Source organism: Pieris napi, chromosome 16, assembly GCF_905475465.1.
Source record: "Pieris napi chromosome 16, ilPieNapi1.2, whole genome shotgun sequence".
Taxonomy (NCBI): domain Eukaryota; kingdom Metazoa; phylum Arthropoda; class Insecta; order Lepidoptera; family Pieridae; genus Pieris; species Pieris napi.
Genome location: NC_062249.1, coordinates 727,502 through 743,762, shown reverse-complemented (window position 1 = coordinate 743,762; position 16,261 = coordinate 727,502). Strand labels below are relative to the sequence as shown.

The 16,261-nt window shown below is 33.4% G+C and overlaps 2 protein-coding genes and 1 non-coding gene across 4 annotated transcripts in view; 1 reads left to right on the top strand and 2 right to left on the bottom strand.

Annotated features, from left to right (window-relative positions):
- LOC125057580 overlaps nt 1–2,420 on the top strand; it is a 198,080-nt gene extending 195,660 nt beyond the window's left edge. For both annotated transcript variants that reach the window (XM_047661362.1, XM_047661361.1), the window contains 3 exons: nt 544–600; nt 1,043–1,140; nt 1,932–2,420. In XM_047661362.1, coding sequence (XP_047517318.1) covers nt 544–600; nt 1,043–1,140; nt 1,932–2,193 — 417 coding nt within the window. In that variant the 3' untranslated portion in view covers nt 2,194–2,420. The remainder of the gene's footprint in view (nt 1–543; nt 601–1,042; nt 1,141–1,931) is intronic.
- LOC125057612 lies at nt 1,299–1,417 on the bottom strand. The gene has a single exon (XR_007118234.1). It is a non-coding gene; the product is annotated as a 5S ribosomal RNA (ribosomal RNA).
- Nucleotides 2,421–11,792: 9,372 nt separating the features above from the next.
- LOC125057481 (N-acetylneuraminate 9-O-acetyltransferase) lies at nt 11,793–16,193 on the bottom strand. Its single transcript, XM_047661205.1, has 7 exons — nt 15,744–16,193; nt 15,499–15,595; nt 14,733–14,836; nt 14,262–14,418; nt 13,810–14,068; nt 13,082–13,311; nt 11,793–11,952 (listed from the first exon to the last, which is right to left on the bottom strand). Exons 1-7 carry the CDS (start codon nt 15,874–15,876, stop codon nt 11,793–11,795), a joined length of 1,140 nt encoding a protein of 379 aa, XP_047517161.1. The 5' UTR covers nt 15,877–16,193.
- Nucleotides 16,194–16,261: the final 68 nt, after the last annotated feature.

Sequence of the window (16,261 nt, the reverse complement as noted above, 5' to 3'; positions counted from 1 at the left end):
TATTAAGTAATGTTGAACGTGTACATAACTTTCTTTAATATTTAACTATTTCGATATAAAATGCATGAAATAATAACACCCAAATAAACAATTAAGACACGCACATTTATCACAATTTTGTATCAGTGTTCACTATTTTATATTACTTTTAAAAAGAAATTGGACATAGCTATCAATTATATTGAATTTTTTACCAGCCTTGCGATTCTGTAACTCACTTTTCGTACACTCACAGCGGTTTTCGCAGCGGCGGTCGCGCTCAAATCAGTCGTAAAGCAGTCATTTTACGATTGATATTCTGATAAACAATAAACTACAAGCTCCCTCCGCTTGTCAAGACGTAATATGAAATTGCTAAACGAAACACGATGAGATTCCAAAAATGGAAGGGAGCGTTGTTAGTACGAGGTGAACTCATGGATTAACAGAATCGCACGGCTGAGATACAATTTAATATTGTCAATTCTGAATAAGCCTATGTCCATTTTTAATCGTTAGTTTGCTTGTTTGTTTATTTGTGGCTCCCGCACTAATTGTTTACAGTCAGAGCCGACACGTCTGAAGAAACCGCTCCGACGACAGAAATGCCGAAGTTCAGAGGTGATTTGTTTCTTAGATGATTTTGTTTTTCAATATTTCTCACCCAACAGCGTGCTTTATGACCTAATTAGCTTATTGTATGAATAGTTTCCTGTATGATACTAATAATAATATTTCTATTAAAAATTATATATAGCAGCAGTTTTGGCTTTGGCTTCAGGGGCCGTAGGTTCGATCCCCGGCTGTGCAACAATGGACTTTCTTTCTATGTGCGCATTTAACATTCGCTCGAACGGTGAAGGAAAAAATCGTGAGGAAACTGGCTTGCCTTAGACCCAAAAAGTCGAGGGTGTCAAGCACTGGGCTGATACTTGCCTATGAAAAATGATCGCAGGCGCAGACCTGAAAAGGTTTTTTTTAATGATTATATAAGAATTAAATATTTAAATGGAATTGGAACATAAATAACAAATTAAAATTGTAAATCTTATGTTTATCACAGGACACCACTTCAAAGATATCGTCTAGTTTAGATTTAACTGAGGGATCTCGGAGACCAGTGAAGGTGAACAAGTTGAGGACCATTAGTAATCAGATAAGGTAATAAATCAAATATTCTGAATATGAATAATAAAAAACTTTAGAGGTGTCAAGGGACACCCGGATGGAACGAAATTCCTTTCGATTAATTTATATGTTAATTGGTATCATAACAGTATGATAGATTTTCTCGACACCAAACCTCGACGAAAAAAAAAACCCAACATCACGAGGTGTTCCCAGGCGGTCACCCATCCAAGTACTGACCTCGCCCGACGTTGCTTAACTTCGGTGATCGGACGAGAACCGGTGTATTCAACGTGGTATGGACGTTGGCGATAGCTAAATCGAAATGTAAAATATAACAACTATAGCAAAAAAGTGTCGTGACAACTTTTCGTAAGAATTTTTTCCGTCTAGCCCCCTTTCACAACGCGCGATAAGGAATAATTCGTTCCAATAATTTTCAGTTCAGTTCAGGACAGTTAGGGATGCTGAAAATTTTTAATATAAATAATAAAGTTTTTCAGCATGTCCTCACTGTTCGACTGTGCCTACGATGGCGTATTGTGGCAAGTAGGTGATTCTTCTTCTGTGCTTACCAACCCGTAACAAAAATAGAAGAACACACGACCTTCATTTAAAAAAAAATATAAGATATCAAGCAATTTCTTCTGCCTTCGTTCGTATTTATCTTTGAATACAAAGTATTTAGAATGCACTGGTGAACTTAAATATAAAGCGTTTTTATTTGTGGATTTTATCAATTAAACAAAATATATTTAAACAACAAATTTTACTCTGTTACTAACAAGATTAAGTTCAAAAATTATGAAGGCCAAAAATTTCAGATTTCTCCGTCGTCTAGAAAGAAGTTTAAAAATGAAGGAAAGCTATCCTGTAATATCTGATGATGAAGGAGACGAGTCATCCAGCGTCACGTCGCCCTTACTCCAGGGCCGGAAAGACCACAACCGAATGCCGTGTCACGCGATATCAGCTCCTCTGTTAAGTGCCGCAAGACCCAAAATCACGAGGCAAAGACGTTACGATAAATCGTTCGTACACGATGAAACTAGAACGTTAAGTGCTGCTCCTGATAATTCAGACTAATCATAATATTATTCGTTTTGTGTTCAAACATTTACAATAGCAGGCATTGAAAGAAATAAATCGAAAATTCTTCTGATCCTTTAGATCCCAATCAGCTGGTTGAAAGTAGTAAGTCCGCGGCTCATAAGTCGGCAAGTCTAATAAAAAAAGGGTGCGTGTACTTATGTACGCGCGTAAGAAGTTATACTTCTTTGGCATTATTAAAAATAGTTTTTGATTGCATGCCAATAATTAATTACAATTAAATAATCAAAGACTGGAAAAGGAGTCATTATAGTCAATAAAGTTCAGTTTACATTTGAAAAATTAAATAAATAAATTCTATTATTATTCCAATGTTGTTTTTAAATTATGTCCAATGCCGTAGCATCTTCCGTGGGCAACTTCATTCTGTTAATTTTGTGTCACGGTGCGCGCGCATCGTAAAATTTCACTCTCATAAATTTTTCATAACGCGCCTAAAGAAGTATAACTTCATAAACTGATTGAAATGTGAATTCTTAAGATTATTTACTTGAGAACTATAATGTATATGTATTAATTTTAATAAATCCCTAAAATATGTTTTGGAGAGTCTGTAGATGCGGTTTCTCATACTAAGAGCAAATACATTCCCTTACCATGCAATGTTGCCAAGTTACGTACCGATATGTCCAAATAACCCATAATATAATCATCACCTCACAGCAAAATAACTCCTTTCCTGGGTCCCCAAATGTCATTGAAATCCATCCATATTTTCTCGTCTGTAATCTGTGTTGGTTCGTAACTTAAGGAGTTACGGCAAAACGTTTAAATCGTACAATTTTTATATCAACTATACTTTGTCAAGTCGCATTTGAAATTTTACAATATTCTAAGCTAATGTGATATGTAGTAAGTGACATGGAATTGTAGTGTTGTTATTGTAGACTATAGTGCCATTACCTTTATTTCGGCGTGTTCTTAGTGACTTTATCTAGTGAAATAACATTGTAAATAATTTTCTCATAGCAATAACTTGTTTTATAGATTGTACGAAGTATTGTAAGTTGAATAATAGGACATAACCCATCTTATGAAACGTAACAGTCATTGCATCAATTTGTTCATTAATTTTCGCACTCCGCTATTTTATTAATACTATCTATTGTTACAAATGTTTTTGTAAATATTTTTTAAACATATTGCTCAAATGCATATTTTGTGAAATTGTCTTTTGCGCACTTTTTGCTACTTTGTAAATAATTTACTTTATAATGTAAATACCGGGATATGAGAGAATTTTTCTTTCTTCGTGTATTTATGAGAAGACTTGTAAATTTTTAGAGTAAGTTGAAAAAACGAAAGGCCCAAAAAAATCTGTATACCAAATGCACAATTACTATATTTATCTAGGCACCATTAAGGACCGTAGCCACCTTGCATTAAAAATAAAGATATTTACGCACCAATTAGCATACCTTCATACCCTTATCATCATACTCAATTAAATTAGCCATTACCTTTTAAATTGTGTTATTCTAATGTAAAGTGAAATTACACAATTGTGTCAAATACGTTAGAAACATTGGTTGCCTACTTTTGACTCGTATTGATAATAAAATCCAGCAATACCTACTTAGATGTGATGATCATAATAAGACTGAAGTTCTTGATGTGCGTATTTCATGTGAAGCATTGATGTATCCGAAATTATTGCAACCTTTTAATGTACTCTCCTTTAAACCCCATTTATTCGTATTTATACATGTATTTAATAACTCATAGTACCTTATACGCCAGCATATTACTAACAATTATAATGTAGTACAAAAATGTATCATAATTGTTTGCATTGCTCGATGTATTTATACATTTTTACATTTGCAATGTCCACTAGTTGTTCTTTAAAATGACCAAGTTTACAAAAACCTGTAACTTCTAGGGACGTGGCTGCTTGTAGTTTATTAGTTTTTACTATTTATTTTAGCTTAAACGTGTTAAAATAGAATAACTAAAAAATATTAAAAATAATGGCCTGTTGTTGAGACTGATTTTCTTAAACTTATTCTTAATGTAACTTCTTTTCTGTTAAGCGTGATAGTTCTTCGCATTCTTTAGACGTAAGAGAATCACATACATTTTGTTAAAACGAACGTGTTCGTTGCCATACAATTATATAAGAGATACATTTATAATGGGGTGTCGCTTGTACGTGAGTTTTTGTGATCTGATATTTAACGCATTTATATTTTCAAATATATAAGTACAATTATATGAACGATAAAACAATTTTAAAAGGGAAACAAAAGGGGTTTTGAATTTGTTACTAACCAATTTAAAAGATATTGAAACCTGTCCTCGTTGTAGCAGATTTTCAAAAAGTCACGTACCCAAGACATCAAATACTATATGTAGATGACTTAGTGATTCATATAAAACGCAATAAAGTGAGTGCACTTAATATAAGCAATATTTTATAATAAGTCACAAAATTATAAAAGTATAAAAATGCTGTGATCATAACATTATTGGTGCAGCTCAATTCAAATTAATTTCACGTAATTTTCAATCTCGAATTTATTCGAAGTAAATCTAATTTAGGACCATTGTATAAACACCTACTAATTTACTAAGTGCACCTTCGTAGCTATAAGAATATATATTAAATAGCTGTATCAATTTGAAATTCAATTTCAATATACCTATATACGGTCGCCATCTTGCGAGTAGACTCGTGGCAGAGCGCATCATGATGATAATTAAAAAGGAATACACACAATTCCTAAATAAGTTTACAATTTATTTTGTGAGCTTCCTCAAATTATAACTAAAATCGTATCATACGTTTTCAAATTATCTTCCATATATCAATTGAACGATTAATATCTACCTGTCAAAACAATAAAATATATGACAGTCACAAGCAATGTGTTCTTTTCTAACATCAAAACACGCATACATACGCTCATTGAATAGTTATGCAATTAGCAAAAGTCGCATGTGAACAGTGAATGCTTGAGAAAAGCCCAGATTTGCATGAATTCTTAGAGTTACATATAGATAAGTCAAAAACGTATAGAATTTGACATATCGCTTGCCCCGGGGAACAAAGTCGTAAAAGCAAAATTCATTTTTCTCAGGAAAAAAAAAGACGTTAGTGGTTAGTGCTAGTATTACAAAGATACTAAGAACATTAAATATGCAATTATATGTATCAAATCAAAGCTAAGCTAGCTTTTTTTTTTATTCGACGATTTAAACATCGTTGTTATGTATTTAGTAATTCATCTAGGTAAGTAGAATGAAAAGCAAAAGCATTTACGATTGTTTTACAATCGTGAAACAGACATGTATTATTACCACTCTATTTTTGTTTCTTAACTGTCGCATTAACTTTATAGAATTACAACGTTAAGATCTATTTCAGGAAAGTAAAATTAGGTAAACGAGTATTATAACATTGTGCACAAAATTATTTCCGTAGAATAGACGTGAATTACGTGAGTGGCGTAAATTCCGTAGAATATCCGCGTGTTTTTCTCTCTTCTAAACTGGGAAAAATAGTTATGTACTCTACATGTAAGTTAAGGAAGCCAAGGAAGTCAAAAATTAGAAAACATTCAAAAGTCGTAAAAGTGCTTTACAACTTTGTTACCCGGGGCAAGCGATATGAGTGTTCACTTACCTTAGCGCAATCTCCACTCGTGACTTACCCGTGAACGATGTAGCCCACACCTCACGCTACTCGCCTCAATATTTAATTCTCGCTAGTAAAACCTCTAGTGATTAAAATTTAAAATGTTATTGCTATATGGAAAATTTTACGAAGATCTATGAGAAGGACATTTTGTTCCTACCAAGAGTCATATACATCTATTTATTACAGTTATGTCACAGTATGCAACATTCCGCATAATATTTTACTGATAGTTTATTCACCAAAGTCTTGCGCTATAAAATATATTTTCTATTCAAAACGCCATCACTTATTGTATTTGTTATTTAGAGAAAAATATTGTAAATAAACAAATTTTACACTACACATGTAACGTATGTATAAGTCATTATTCACGAACAAAATAAGAAATAAAATTTTGCTTGTTTGATGTATTTTATTTTAATCTCGATTCAATTACCATTTAGAAAAAATAATGCTACTATGTTGTTTTTCTAATATATTTTCTAAAGCAACAATCAGCCTATGTGGCTACGATCCAGAATTTATTATGGTTTAGCAAGGACTCAAACACAGCCCGTCAGTCAAAACGACCTGTGCCTTGAAGGATTATGGCCGTTGGAAGGATTTCTAATGAGTAATAAAAATCGCTTAAAATCAAAATCACAGTGTTTATTAAAATAACATCATAACTGATTTACGTAGAATTGTACATTACCAAATTGCACTTGCAAATTTACAAAAGACTTAAATGTAATCACAAAATATTTTCATAAAATAGCATTACATTAATATCACAAAACAATCATTTGAGGTTTATCTGCATTCAATACAAAAGTACAAAATTATACAAAAAAATCGGTTCAAAGCCAAAAACTATACAAAATAAAATCACACCTTTTGTTCGAGTTAAAACTAATATATTAATACTATGTCGCCGTATTATGCATTGATATATTATGAATATAGAGGAAAGCCATTTAAAATATACATATAACTGCTGTTGCAATGGTGCTGTGGAAATTTGACTCTATCAAATGGACTTAAGAGCTAATTTTAAGGAGAATTATACTACGCGTAATAAGCGAATTGAGATCATGCTATACAAAGGTCTACTATTGTAATATTCCAGGATTTTCCATAAAAAATACTTTACGTTATTCTTGTTAGTACTTAGTACGTAGCAAGAGACAGAATAAATATTTGGCCAATCATAATCGCACTGGTAAGTTTTTTTATAGAAGCACAGTTTTAGGATAAGATTCAGAGTACATACTTAGAGCTAAGTCCCGAAAATCGTACCCTTACACCTGTGACAGTGCTATACATTACCTTTGTAGTAGAGTTAAAACAAGCCCTCACAAAAAATTGTGTGACTACAAACTTGTAACTCGCAGACACTAGCGTAAACAAAATTTGAGACAAAGATATGATTATGCTTTAAAACAGTGTAATAAAACTGTATTTTTTAAAACGGAGATTAGACTACAACTATGAGATATTAAAAATTTAAACATTTAAAAGAGTAGAAATTTGTTCAACTTTTACTTATTAAAAATAATTTTAATCATCGTGACGTATATTTAATGTACTACTGGGACATCACAGAAACCTATACAATCATTACGCCAAATCTTTTAAAAAAATTGAACCGAAAAACTCCATCAAACATTTCCACTTATCAAAACATACCATCATGTATTCCAATCGGAACTAAGATCGCTAAAAATATTGCAAAATTCCTCAAAACCAGCCTCCAATCATCCGGCACAGCATACGGCAGTATAATACCCGTCAACTTGTGTATTTCGTGAGCCGTAAATATAAATATGTACGAAGTTAGGATTAAATTAAGTATCGGCGCACCAGGTATCAACACTAACACCCCGTGCGTATCAGCCGCGAGCCAAATATGACTTTGGCTCGCAAACAACTCTAGTGTTATACATCCGAACCACGCGAACAGACTAGAGTGACGCGTTCGAAGCGCGCCGGAGACGTTCCTAAGCAAAATATAACTAACTATTGGCAGAAAAGTTACGTAACTATGGATTTCGTTACAATCGAATGTGTTTGTGCAGAAAAATGTAAATGTTATATAACTACCGAGGCCTATGAACGCTAGAAGTGTCGCTGAAAGAGATATGCCGGGCGTGAACAAGTTGCTGTGATTGTTGTCGTCTAGGAGATTGTATCTTTGTGCGAGGAGGTACGCTATTGCAAATATTATACCGTAGGCCAAGGAGTACCTATAACAAAGGAAATTTCGTAAAAAAAACATGTGTGGGTACTAATGTACACGCTTTAGAAGTAATACTTCTTTGGCGTAACAAGATAAAAACCTTTTCAAAAATTTTATTCTATGTTTGTAGAAAAAACGACACAAACAATAGAAAAAAGGTATTTAATACATTGAATGTTTTATTATAACGCAGTACCTAGTTAAATAAAGTTTATTTAAATATCAAGACAAAAATATTTGTACATAATTAAAGAAATGGTCATTTTTTATTTTAAAATGTTGACTACTATATACTAGTGCCTGACTAAAAGAATCTATTTGAAATAAACAAAGTTTTGCATTATGTAATAGAGTAGATATTCTTTATTAATGATATTTGTACAAAGTAACGTGGTAAAGCTTGTACCAGATGTCTCGCTTCAGCGTCACAATTTTTTGTTTAAAATTAAAATAGAAACTTTATACTTTGAGTAAATAATATTTTTTAAACAATATTAAGCAAACGCGGTGCATCTATACATGTTGAGTGCAAGTTGCATTGACGGCCTATCAAGAATTGTTACAGTTATTAAATTACCATATTGTACTAAATAATTCGTTTTTACATATCTTTACATTTTATTCACAATATTTTTAAGGTTGTATCGACAAAACTCACCTATCCTGCTTCCAGTCCAGCCACCATTGATGAATATCATCATCAGAATTCACGAAAAGCGCTTTCCACGGTCTCATTACAAAGATCTTCTGGAAGAAGACCTCACTGAGGAATAGAACTGTCACCACCGAGAGCAGACCCACCACCTTCATCCCGATGATGATGTACTGGTACGGCTTGGACTCCGCCGTGTGGGTCGATAATGGCGCAATATGAGGTGGCAGGGCCAATATTGCATACATCTGAAATTTATATTTTTCATTTAAAACCCATACTTAGTGCAAAATCGAAATAAATCAGTATTTATTCCAAAACTTTTTACTTCATGTCTATATAATTTATTTTAAAGTTGGATAAGCGGTATTGGTCTCTTACCAATGTATACCAGAAAGAAACCAGTGGAATGAAGCTGTAGAACTGGTAGGGTCGGTTCATTGTCAAACAAAGTACTATTGTGAAGAAATTCAGACGAAATATCACACGAAAGTACCTGCAATTCAAGTAATACATAGTTCAGTGTATCTTCGACACGATAATATTTAGAAAACGTGTTCTAATTCTTTTTTTTTTAATTTATTATAAGTTTCTCAGACTTTTCTTTTTCTGTTTTGTATAAAAAAATTAAGTAAAGGATATATAGAAAGTATATGCTTGAAAGAGTTCAAAGACCAACCCTGAATATGGTCAAAGCAGAAAAAACCTTAAAATAAGAATCTGAAAGCACCTGATATTCCTGATTTAGGAAGTAGGCGATTAAGAGGAAATCTCATTGAAACATAAGGTATGCCACAATAATGTTCCAGAAATTGAGAAGCACTTTATTATAAATGAGAACAACATTTGAGGAGTTTTTTAAAACTGAAGACCACTCAATATAATACTTATACTAATTCCCAAAATTGGTTGACTGGAACAAGCTACCGGAAAGTGTTGTAAACCCTCTTTTGAACTCTTTTAAAAATAGGTTGGATAATTTCTCCTTTCTTTCTTATTGTATTGTGGTTTTTTTTATAGAACACCCCGCAAACGGGCAGGAGGCTCATCTGATAGTGTGATACCGCCGCCCATGGACACTCAATGCCAGAGGGCTCGCGAGTGCATTGCTATAATTGGTACAATCTTTTCTTGAAGGACCCTAAGTCAAATAGGTTTTAGAAATACTTCAATGGGCAGCTGGTTCCACATAGTGGTGGTGCGCGGTAAAACTGCCTTGAAAACGCTCAGTTGTAGAACGGCGGACGTCGAGGTGATACGGGTGGAATTTCGTATTCTGTCTCGACGTCCGATGATGAAACTCAGCTGCAGGTATTAATCCGAACCACTCCTCTGAACACATGATAAATACGGTAGAAGATGCAGAGTGTAATGCAGTTTATCTAAATATTAATAATAATAAATATGCTGTAATCATTTTAAATTTTCCATAGCCAAAACTCACCTAACCAATCCCGTGTCCCCAGTCTTCCACGTGTAATAAAAATGCCCGTAACCCGTCAAGAAGAGATAAGAGGAGACCAGAGCCCTCACCATCATGTAAATGGGTAGGACTTTACTCGCCCCAGTGACCTGATAGACCAGGATCACCAGCTGCATCCATCCCTTCCACTCGTCTGTCTGCTCCCGGTGCAACACTCGGGAATGGCTGAAGCGTTTATGTCTGTTTAAAATGTCTGCCCTTAAATACCTATGTATGTCCCAAGTCCCCACAATGGTATGTCCCGTGGGGCTTAATTGAGCATTATTGCCAGCAACGTCTATAACAAACCAGTTTCCTCACGATGTTCTTCGACACACAAGCGCGAGATTTGCGATAAAATAACAAATAAATAATAGTTTAAAAAAACTAAAAAACACGCTTTTAAAGCACATCAAAAAGTGAAAAATAATTCTCATTGGGTTGCTCTATAGTCGAAAAATATGGCACAGAGCGCCCCACGCTTTTTCACAATAATACCAGTATTTTTTGTTCATTACCATTTTCAGCCATTTTCAATAATTCCTAATTTAGGAATTATTTTTCACTTTTTAGTTTGATGTGCTTTAAAAGCGTGTTTTTTAAACCATACATACATACAGGTGAAGCTAATATAAAGCGTGTAAAAATTGGTAAACTGTCTGGGAACGAACCCACGACCTCAAGGTTCGAGGAGGTACTTAGCTACAACTGTTCGATGTATGCTTTTTGCCCGGATTTTTGCAGAGATGATATCACTTATAGTGTTTACGTGTTTGACAAATTTGCCTTCATAAATGCATTATGGATAGTAGCCCACAACCGTCAGAACAATTTTGATTTATGTACATTGTAAAATTAACTTTAACACAAATCAATAAAAAAGATTATAAAATACACTAGAATTCATGACAGCTGTAGAAATGTCCTTCAAGTGAAGCACTAGGTATTAATTGTGTGGGAAAAATGTCAATTGTTGGCGCAAACGAATAAAAATGCTCAATAATTTTACTCTAGCTACTGAGCTGAAATATCTGTATTACTTTTTTTTTTAAGAGGGCAAAGAAGTCTTGGGGACGCTCATAAAGGGCTGTCATCGCAGCGCATGAATACCCATTCTAGTGGGTTTACTATAAAGTCAACGATTATCTATTTGATAAAAGGGCCTGGGACTAGTGCTAGACAGGCTACTTCTAATTAATTTGCGATATTTGTTTTAAAATAAGTGTTGTTGATGATTTGCTGTTTTAAAAGAGTACCGAGAGTTTTTTACGCCGGCTTTTTCTCTCGCCTACACCCTGTTTTCTTTGCCGATGAGTAGGGATGCCTACAAATTCAAATTTAATGACGTGAAATAAGTAATACCTGTATCTTATGTTCCATAATAAACATATTTTTTTATTTTATTTATTTTAGTGGGTGCGTTGTGGCCGTTGTGTTAAAGATTTTATATTTAATAAGTTTTTCCCAACATTCCCCAAACCACCCGTACCTGGTAGATTTAGATTCATCCGTGAAGAACAATCCCAAAGCAAACACATATCCCACGGGTAACCAAAAACTCCACTCCGAGTAATACTTATTCTCCTTCATGAAGAAATTCGTTCTATCGCACAAATAGAAATATGCCATTATCATTCCGAGCTTCGCCAGAGCCACCATTGGTGACGGTTTGGTAATTGCCGGCTGATTCACAAGCGAGTACCCCTCGATTTTCTGTTTTATTGTCTGCGACCATTTCCATATTGATCGCATCAGCACTAACACTGCGCTAGAAAGATATGGTATGTTAAGTTGCTATTTTTTTATAAAAAAATATCAATCACAGAAACGAACACTGTGTTACAGTAATGAAATAAAGATAACATAATTCTCGTGTCACAATATTCATTCCCATACTCTTCCGAAACGGCTCGACCGATCCTTATGAATTTTTATGCATATTCAGTAAGTCTTATGCCGCATTTAAATTCAGCCGATATGTGTATAAAGTATCGCGCTTACACACTCGTCCTGCCCACTTCCCTACCAAGTTCCCTGCTCACTACGGCTGAACATAAAACTAGTATTATAATCGGTCAACAACTATTTTTCAACCCCCTAAATGTTAAGGATGCTCTCACCCCTAAATTTTATTTTTTATTTTTTTGACAAAACTTTTTGTTTTTATTTTTTTATGATAAAACCCTTAATTGTCACCCCTCTACTATCAATCCCTAACTTTTATAATAGTAGAAAGTTATTTTTATTGAACTAAAAAAAAACCACGTTTGCCGGGTAGTTCGTGTATAATAATTTGAAAATAAAAATTAATTGCACCGTACTCTTTTCATTACAGCAAAAACACAATTTGTCTGAAAGAGACGAAAGAGTACTTTAGTTGAAATGCACTGATTCCGTTTTTATAACTAGGTACAGGAATCCTATAATTACTTATAATTATATTTTAAAATGTGAACTTAACACAGATCAATAATATTATACGTTAATAAATGCTCATTAATATTCGAATAATTCTTAATAGTAGAGTTCAAAGTTCAAAAATTTAAACAAGAGAATTTTTTTACCAGATTAAATTTCTCATTTAAATTAACTTATTTGCGGTTTCTTCCTTTATATGTAAAAATTGCTGACTTTAAATTTGAATAAACAGTCAAACAACATTGACAAGGTTATAATTAATATACTGATTTATTATTAATTATTTAAATATTAATTTATTCTGAATCAAATAGAATAATGCAATTAATAGGAAGTTAATTAAAAAAAATTGTCAGTTTCATCATTAATTGATCCAAAACTAAGATTATGCCTCAAATAAAACCTAAAACCTTTAAAAATAGAAAAAAATACTTAACACTTGTAATTTTCCATATAAATTTGGCTGGAACTCACCATAGCAAGAAAAGAGCGAAGGTCATCAGCTGCAACTGAGTACAGGGCTCCGGCTGAGCACAGCAAGTGCCATCGTTGAAGTTCATGTGGTCATTGCAGAACATGTTGAGTAGTATTTGAGTGGAGTGCCGTAGGGCTGTGGCACTTAGGGACATGCCGTCTGGGGACGTCGCCCCTGATGCTGCCAGACGTGGGGAGTTCCACATTTTAGTGGCACTGTGTTGGAGTATCTAAAATTAATAAGTTTATTAAATTTTGTTGTATTATTTATAATGGAATCATTAAAAAGTAGAAAATTCAAAATTAACACCATGGCTTTACAGAGCTTAAGCCGCTTGAAATTTAGTTTATAAATAATTTCACAACACAGATACTGTATGTACTTAATAACTATACAATATTGTTTTCTAATAAAAAAATCAGTGGCGCCACAACTCAGATTTCTGAATGTGTTTCATGACCATTTTTCAATCTAATAGGCAAGTAGGTGATCAGCCTCCTGTGCCTGACACATGACGTCGACTTTTTGGGGCGAATGATAAATGCGCACATAGAAAGCCCATCGGTACACAGCCGGGGATCGAACCGGGGAACGAACTCAGGGATGAGAGTCACACGTTGAACTACGCCACTAGGCCAAGTCACTAGGCCAACACTGCTCAATATTTTCTAATACTTGAGATAATTTTTAATGCAAACCCAGACTACTAAATAGCAAAGACCTTTACCTCAACAGCTGCCCGATTATATGCATCAATATCATTGTTATTAATCTTGACATCATTATTTAGCTTTGCAATGTCAACACTTTCCAACAACTTCCAAAGAACCTGTGTTCCTCGCAGTGCCAATGCATCAATTGGTTGAACTAAACGTGTCAAGTTTCTCTTGTATTCTTCTAGATTCGCCTCAGTTATGTTTCGATTGATGATGAGTTTAAGACCACTACTTGCGACTATTACTGATGGTGGTCTGTCGGAAATTTGCCTGAAAAAAATATCTATATATTTTATCATGTCGTTGTCTTTTATGCCGTAAGAAATACATTTGCTTTATTGAATTTAGTATTAATAATTTAGGTTTAATGATAAGAATAACAATACAGTTTAAATTATATAATCAGTCACCACATAAACTACTAGACAAGTTATAAACAATAAACCATTTAAAAAACACATACCACATCCTAAACTTTTCCACCATAGTTTTAGATATGTCATCACTCCATATAAAAGTAACAGATAATCTCAATTTGTTATCAACATATGTATAATTGGGTGTGTGCTGGTCTATTGTTGAGTATGATGTATCTATATCTAGACGAGTTTTAAGGCCACCTGGAAAATATTAATTAATTAACTGGATCCTAGCTCATAGTGACAAAGTAGTTTTGAACACTATACAACTATTTGGTGTCTTTAGTGTGATTATTACCACAATTCGAAGATATCTGGTTATCTATATAAGTTCTACTCTAAACTTGGCTTGAAAAATATATGCTTTTTCCTTAGAATATTGTATACTATTTTCTGCATAATATGTATAAAATAATTTTACAGTGGCATTACGAACATTCATTCCTAAGTATGACCTTTAAACATAATGACTTATTGCATGCATAATTAGCAGATTAGACTATTGTATCACTTACTGATAAAATGCTCGTACAATTGTTCAAGCCTCGAGTCACCGATAAATGCAAAGCTATTGTATTTGCCCCAGAATGCTAAGTATCGTAAACATCTTCTTGCATCTCTGAAATGTATTTTTTTTAATGTTTGTAGTTAGTAAAAAATAGTTTTAGCATAAATTATTTATTATATGTTTAAAAGTAACAGTTTGTGTTTATTTATTTTCAAATTAAAGGAAATATAGAAAGGAGAATTTGGTAAATATTACTACATAGTCTAGATAATTGTATTATTGATTAATGTGTCACTTAGTAGATATTTTAATTGACTTAGCTATATTATGACTATTGTACCAATAATCATATGTTGCACCTAGTAGTAGTCCAAAAACCCTTAGATAATTCACTATAAGTAATAATTACAAATCTTTCCACCAAGGGCTAAAAGAAAATTGTAGTTATTATTATTGAAGACATTCCAGTATGCAATGCAGAGGAAGTAAGAAGCTTAAATTTTATTAAGTGGCAGCTAGGTGAGCCGGGTTCGATTCCCGGTTTGAGGGCAAGTTTTAATTTAAATTTGTTCTCGGCCTTTGGGAGGGTTGTGCGGTACCGGGCGAGTGCCTAAACCGTACATGAAGGACACGGTCGAATTTCTAAAGACAAGCACGAATTATAAAAAATCCTATACTTGACTAATGCACAAAATGCACTATTTGGCTAATGCACAAATCGTGCCAGAGCCATTAAAAAAAAAAGCTTTAATTTGACAACAGGAAATACTTACGTCTTGGAATATTTATGTAACATACAGCCATATGGTTGCCATTCATGATCACCCTTATATCTGCCAGATGACAGTAGCCAAGTGCATGAATCCGGGCCTGAAGTATAAAAACTTACACCTTTTATATCTTTAAAAACTAATTTTATATTTTATATCATATTTAATGTACATTTCATCCAATTTAAGGATTTATGAGAAATATTCTGGTTTTTCAGAAGATTTGAGTAGAAATTCAAAACGCTTACCATATCTCAAGTGTAATATTCCATGATATCCTATAAAGCCTAAAACAAGAAAAAATGCTAACAATTTAGCATTATTTACGTTTAGTTTTCCAATAAACCACTCCGCCGAGTTTTTCTTTGGATGGGACCCCATTAATGCAAAGATTTTCCTTATTGATATGATAATTATTATCTATTGAAGAACCGTTGCGGTGTAATATTTGTTCATGATAAACCACTATTTACTTTACGTTTTCTAAAGTAAACATAAATCTCGCTGAAAAAAATAAAAACAACATCCCTGTCTTAACAAGACGTCTTTACGATACAATATACATTTCTATTTTCTTTAGTTTAGACTTTAGAAGTAGAATGCCATAGTCGACAAATGATAGCTGACAGCGTAGTTGACATTTGATTAGACCTCTTACCACAGACTACAAATGGTGTCGAAGTGAAATGTGTTATTTAAGTAGCCTTTATCCTTCGACGTAGCGTTTATATGATTTACAAGCAGGTCTTACTTTCAATTTCTTAAT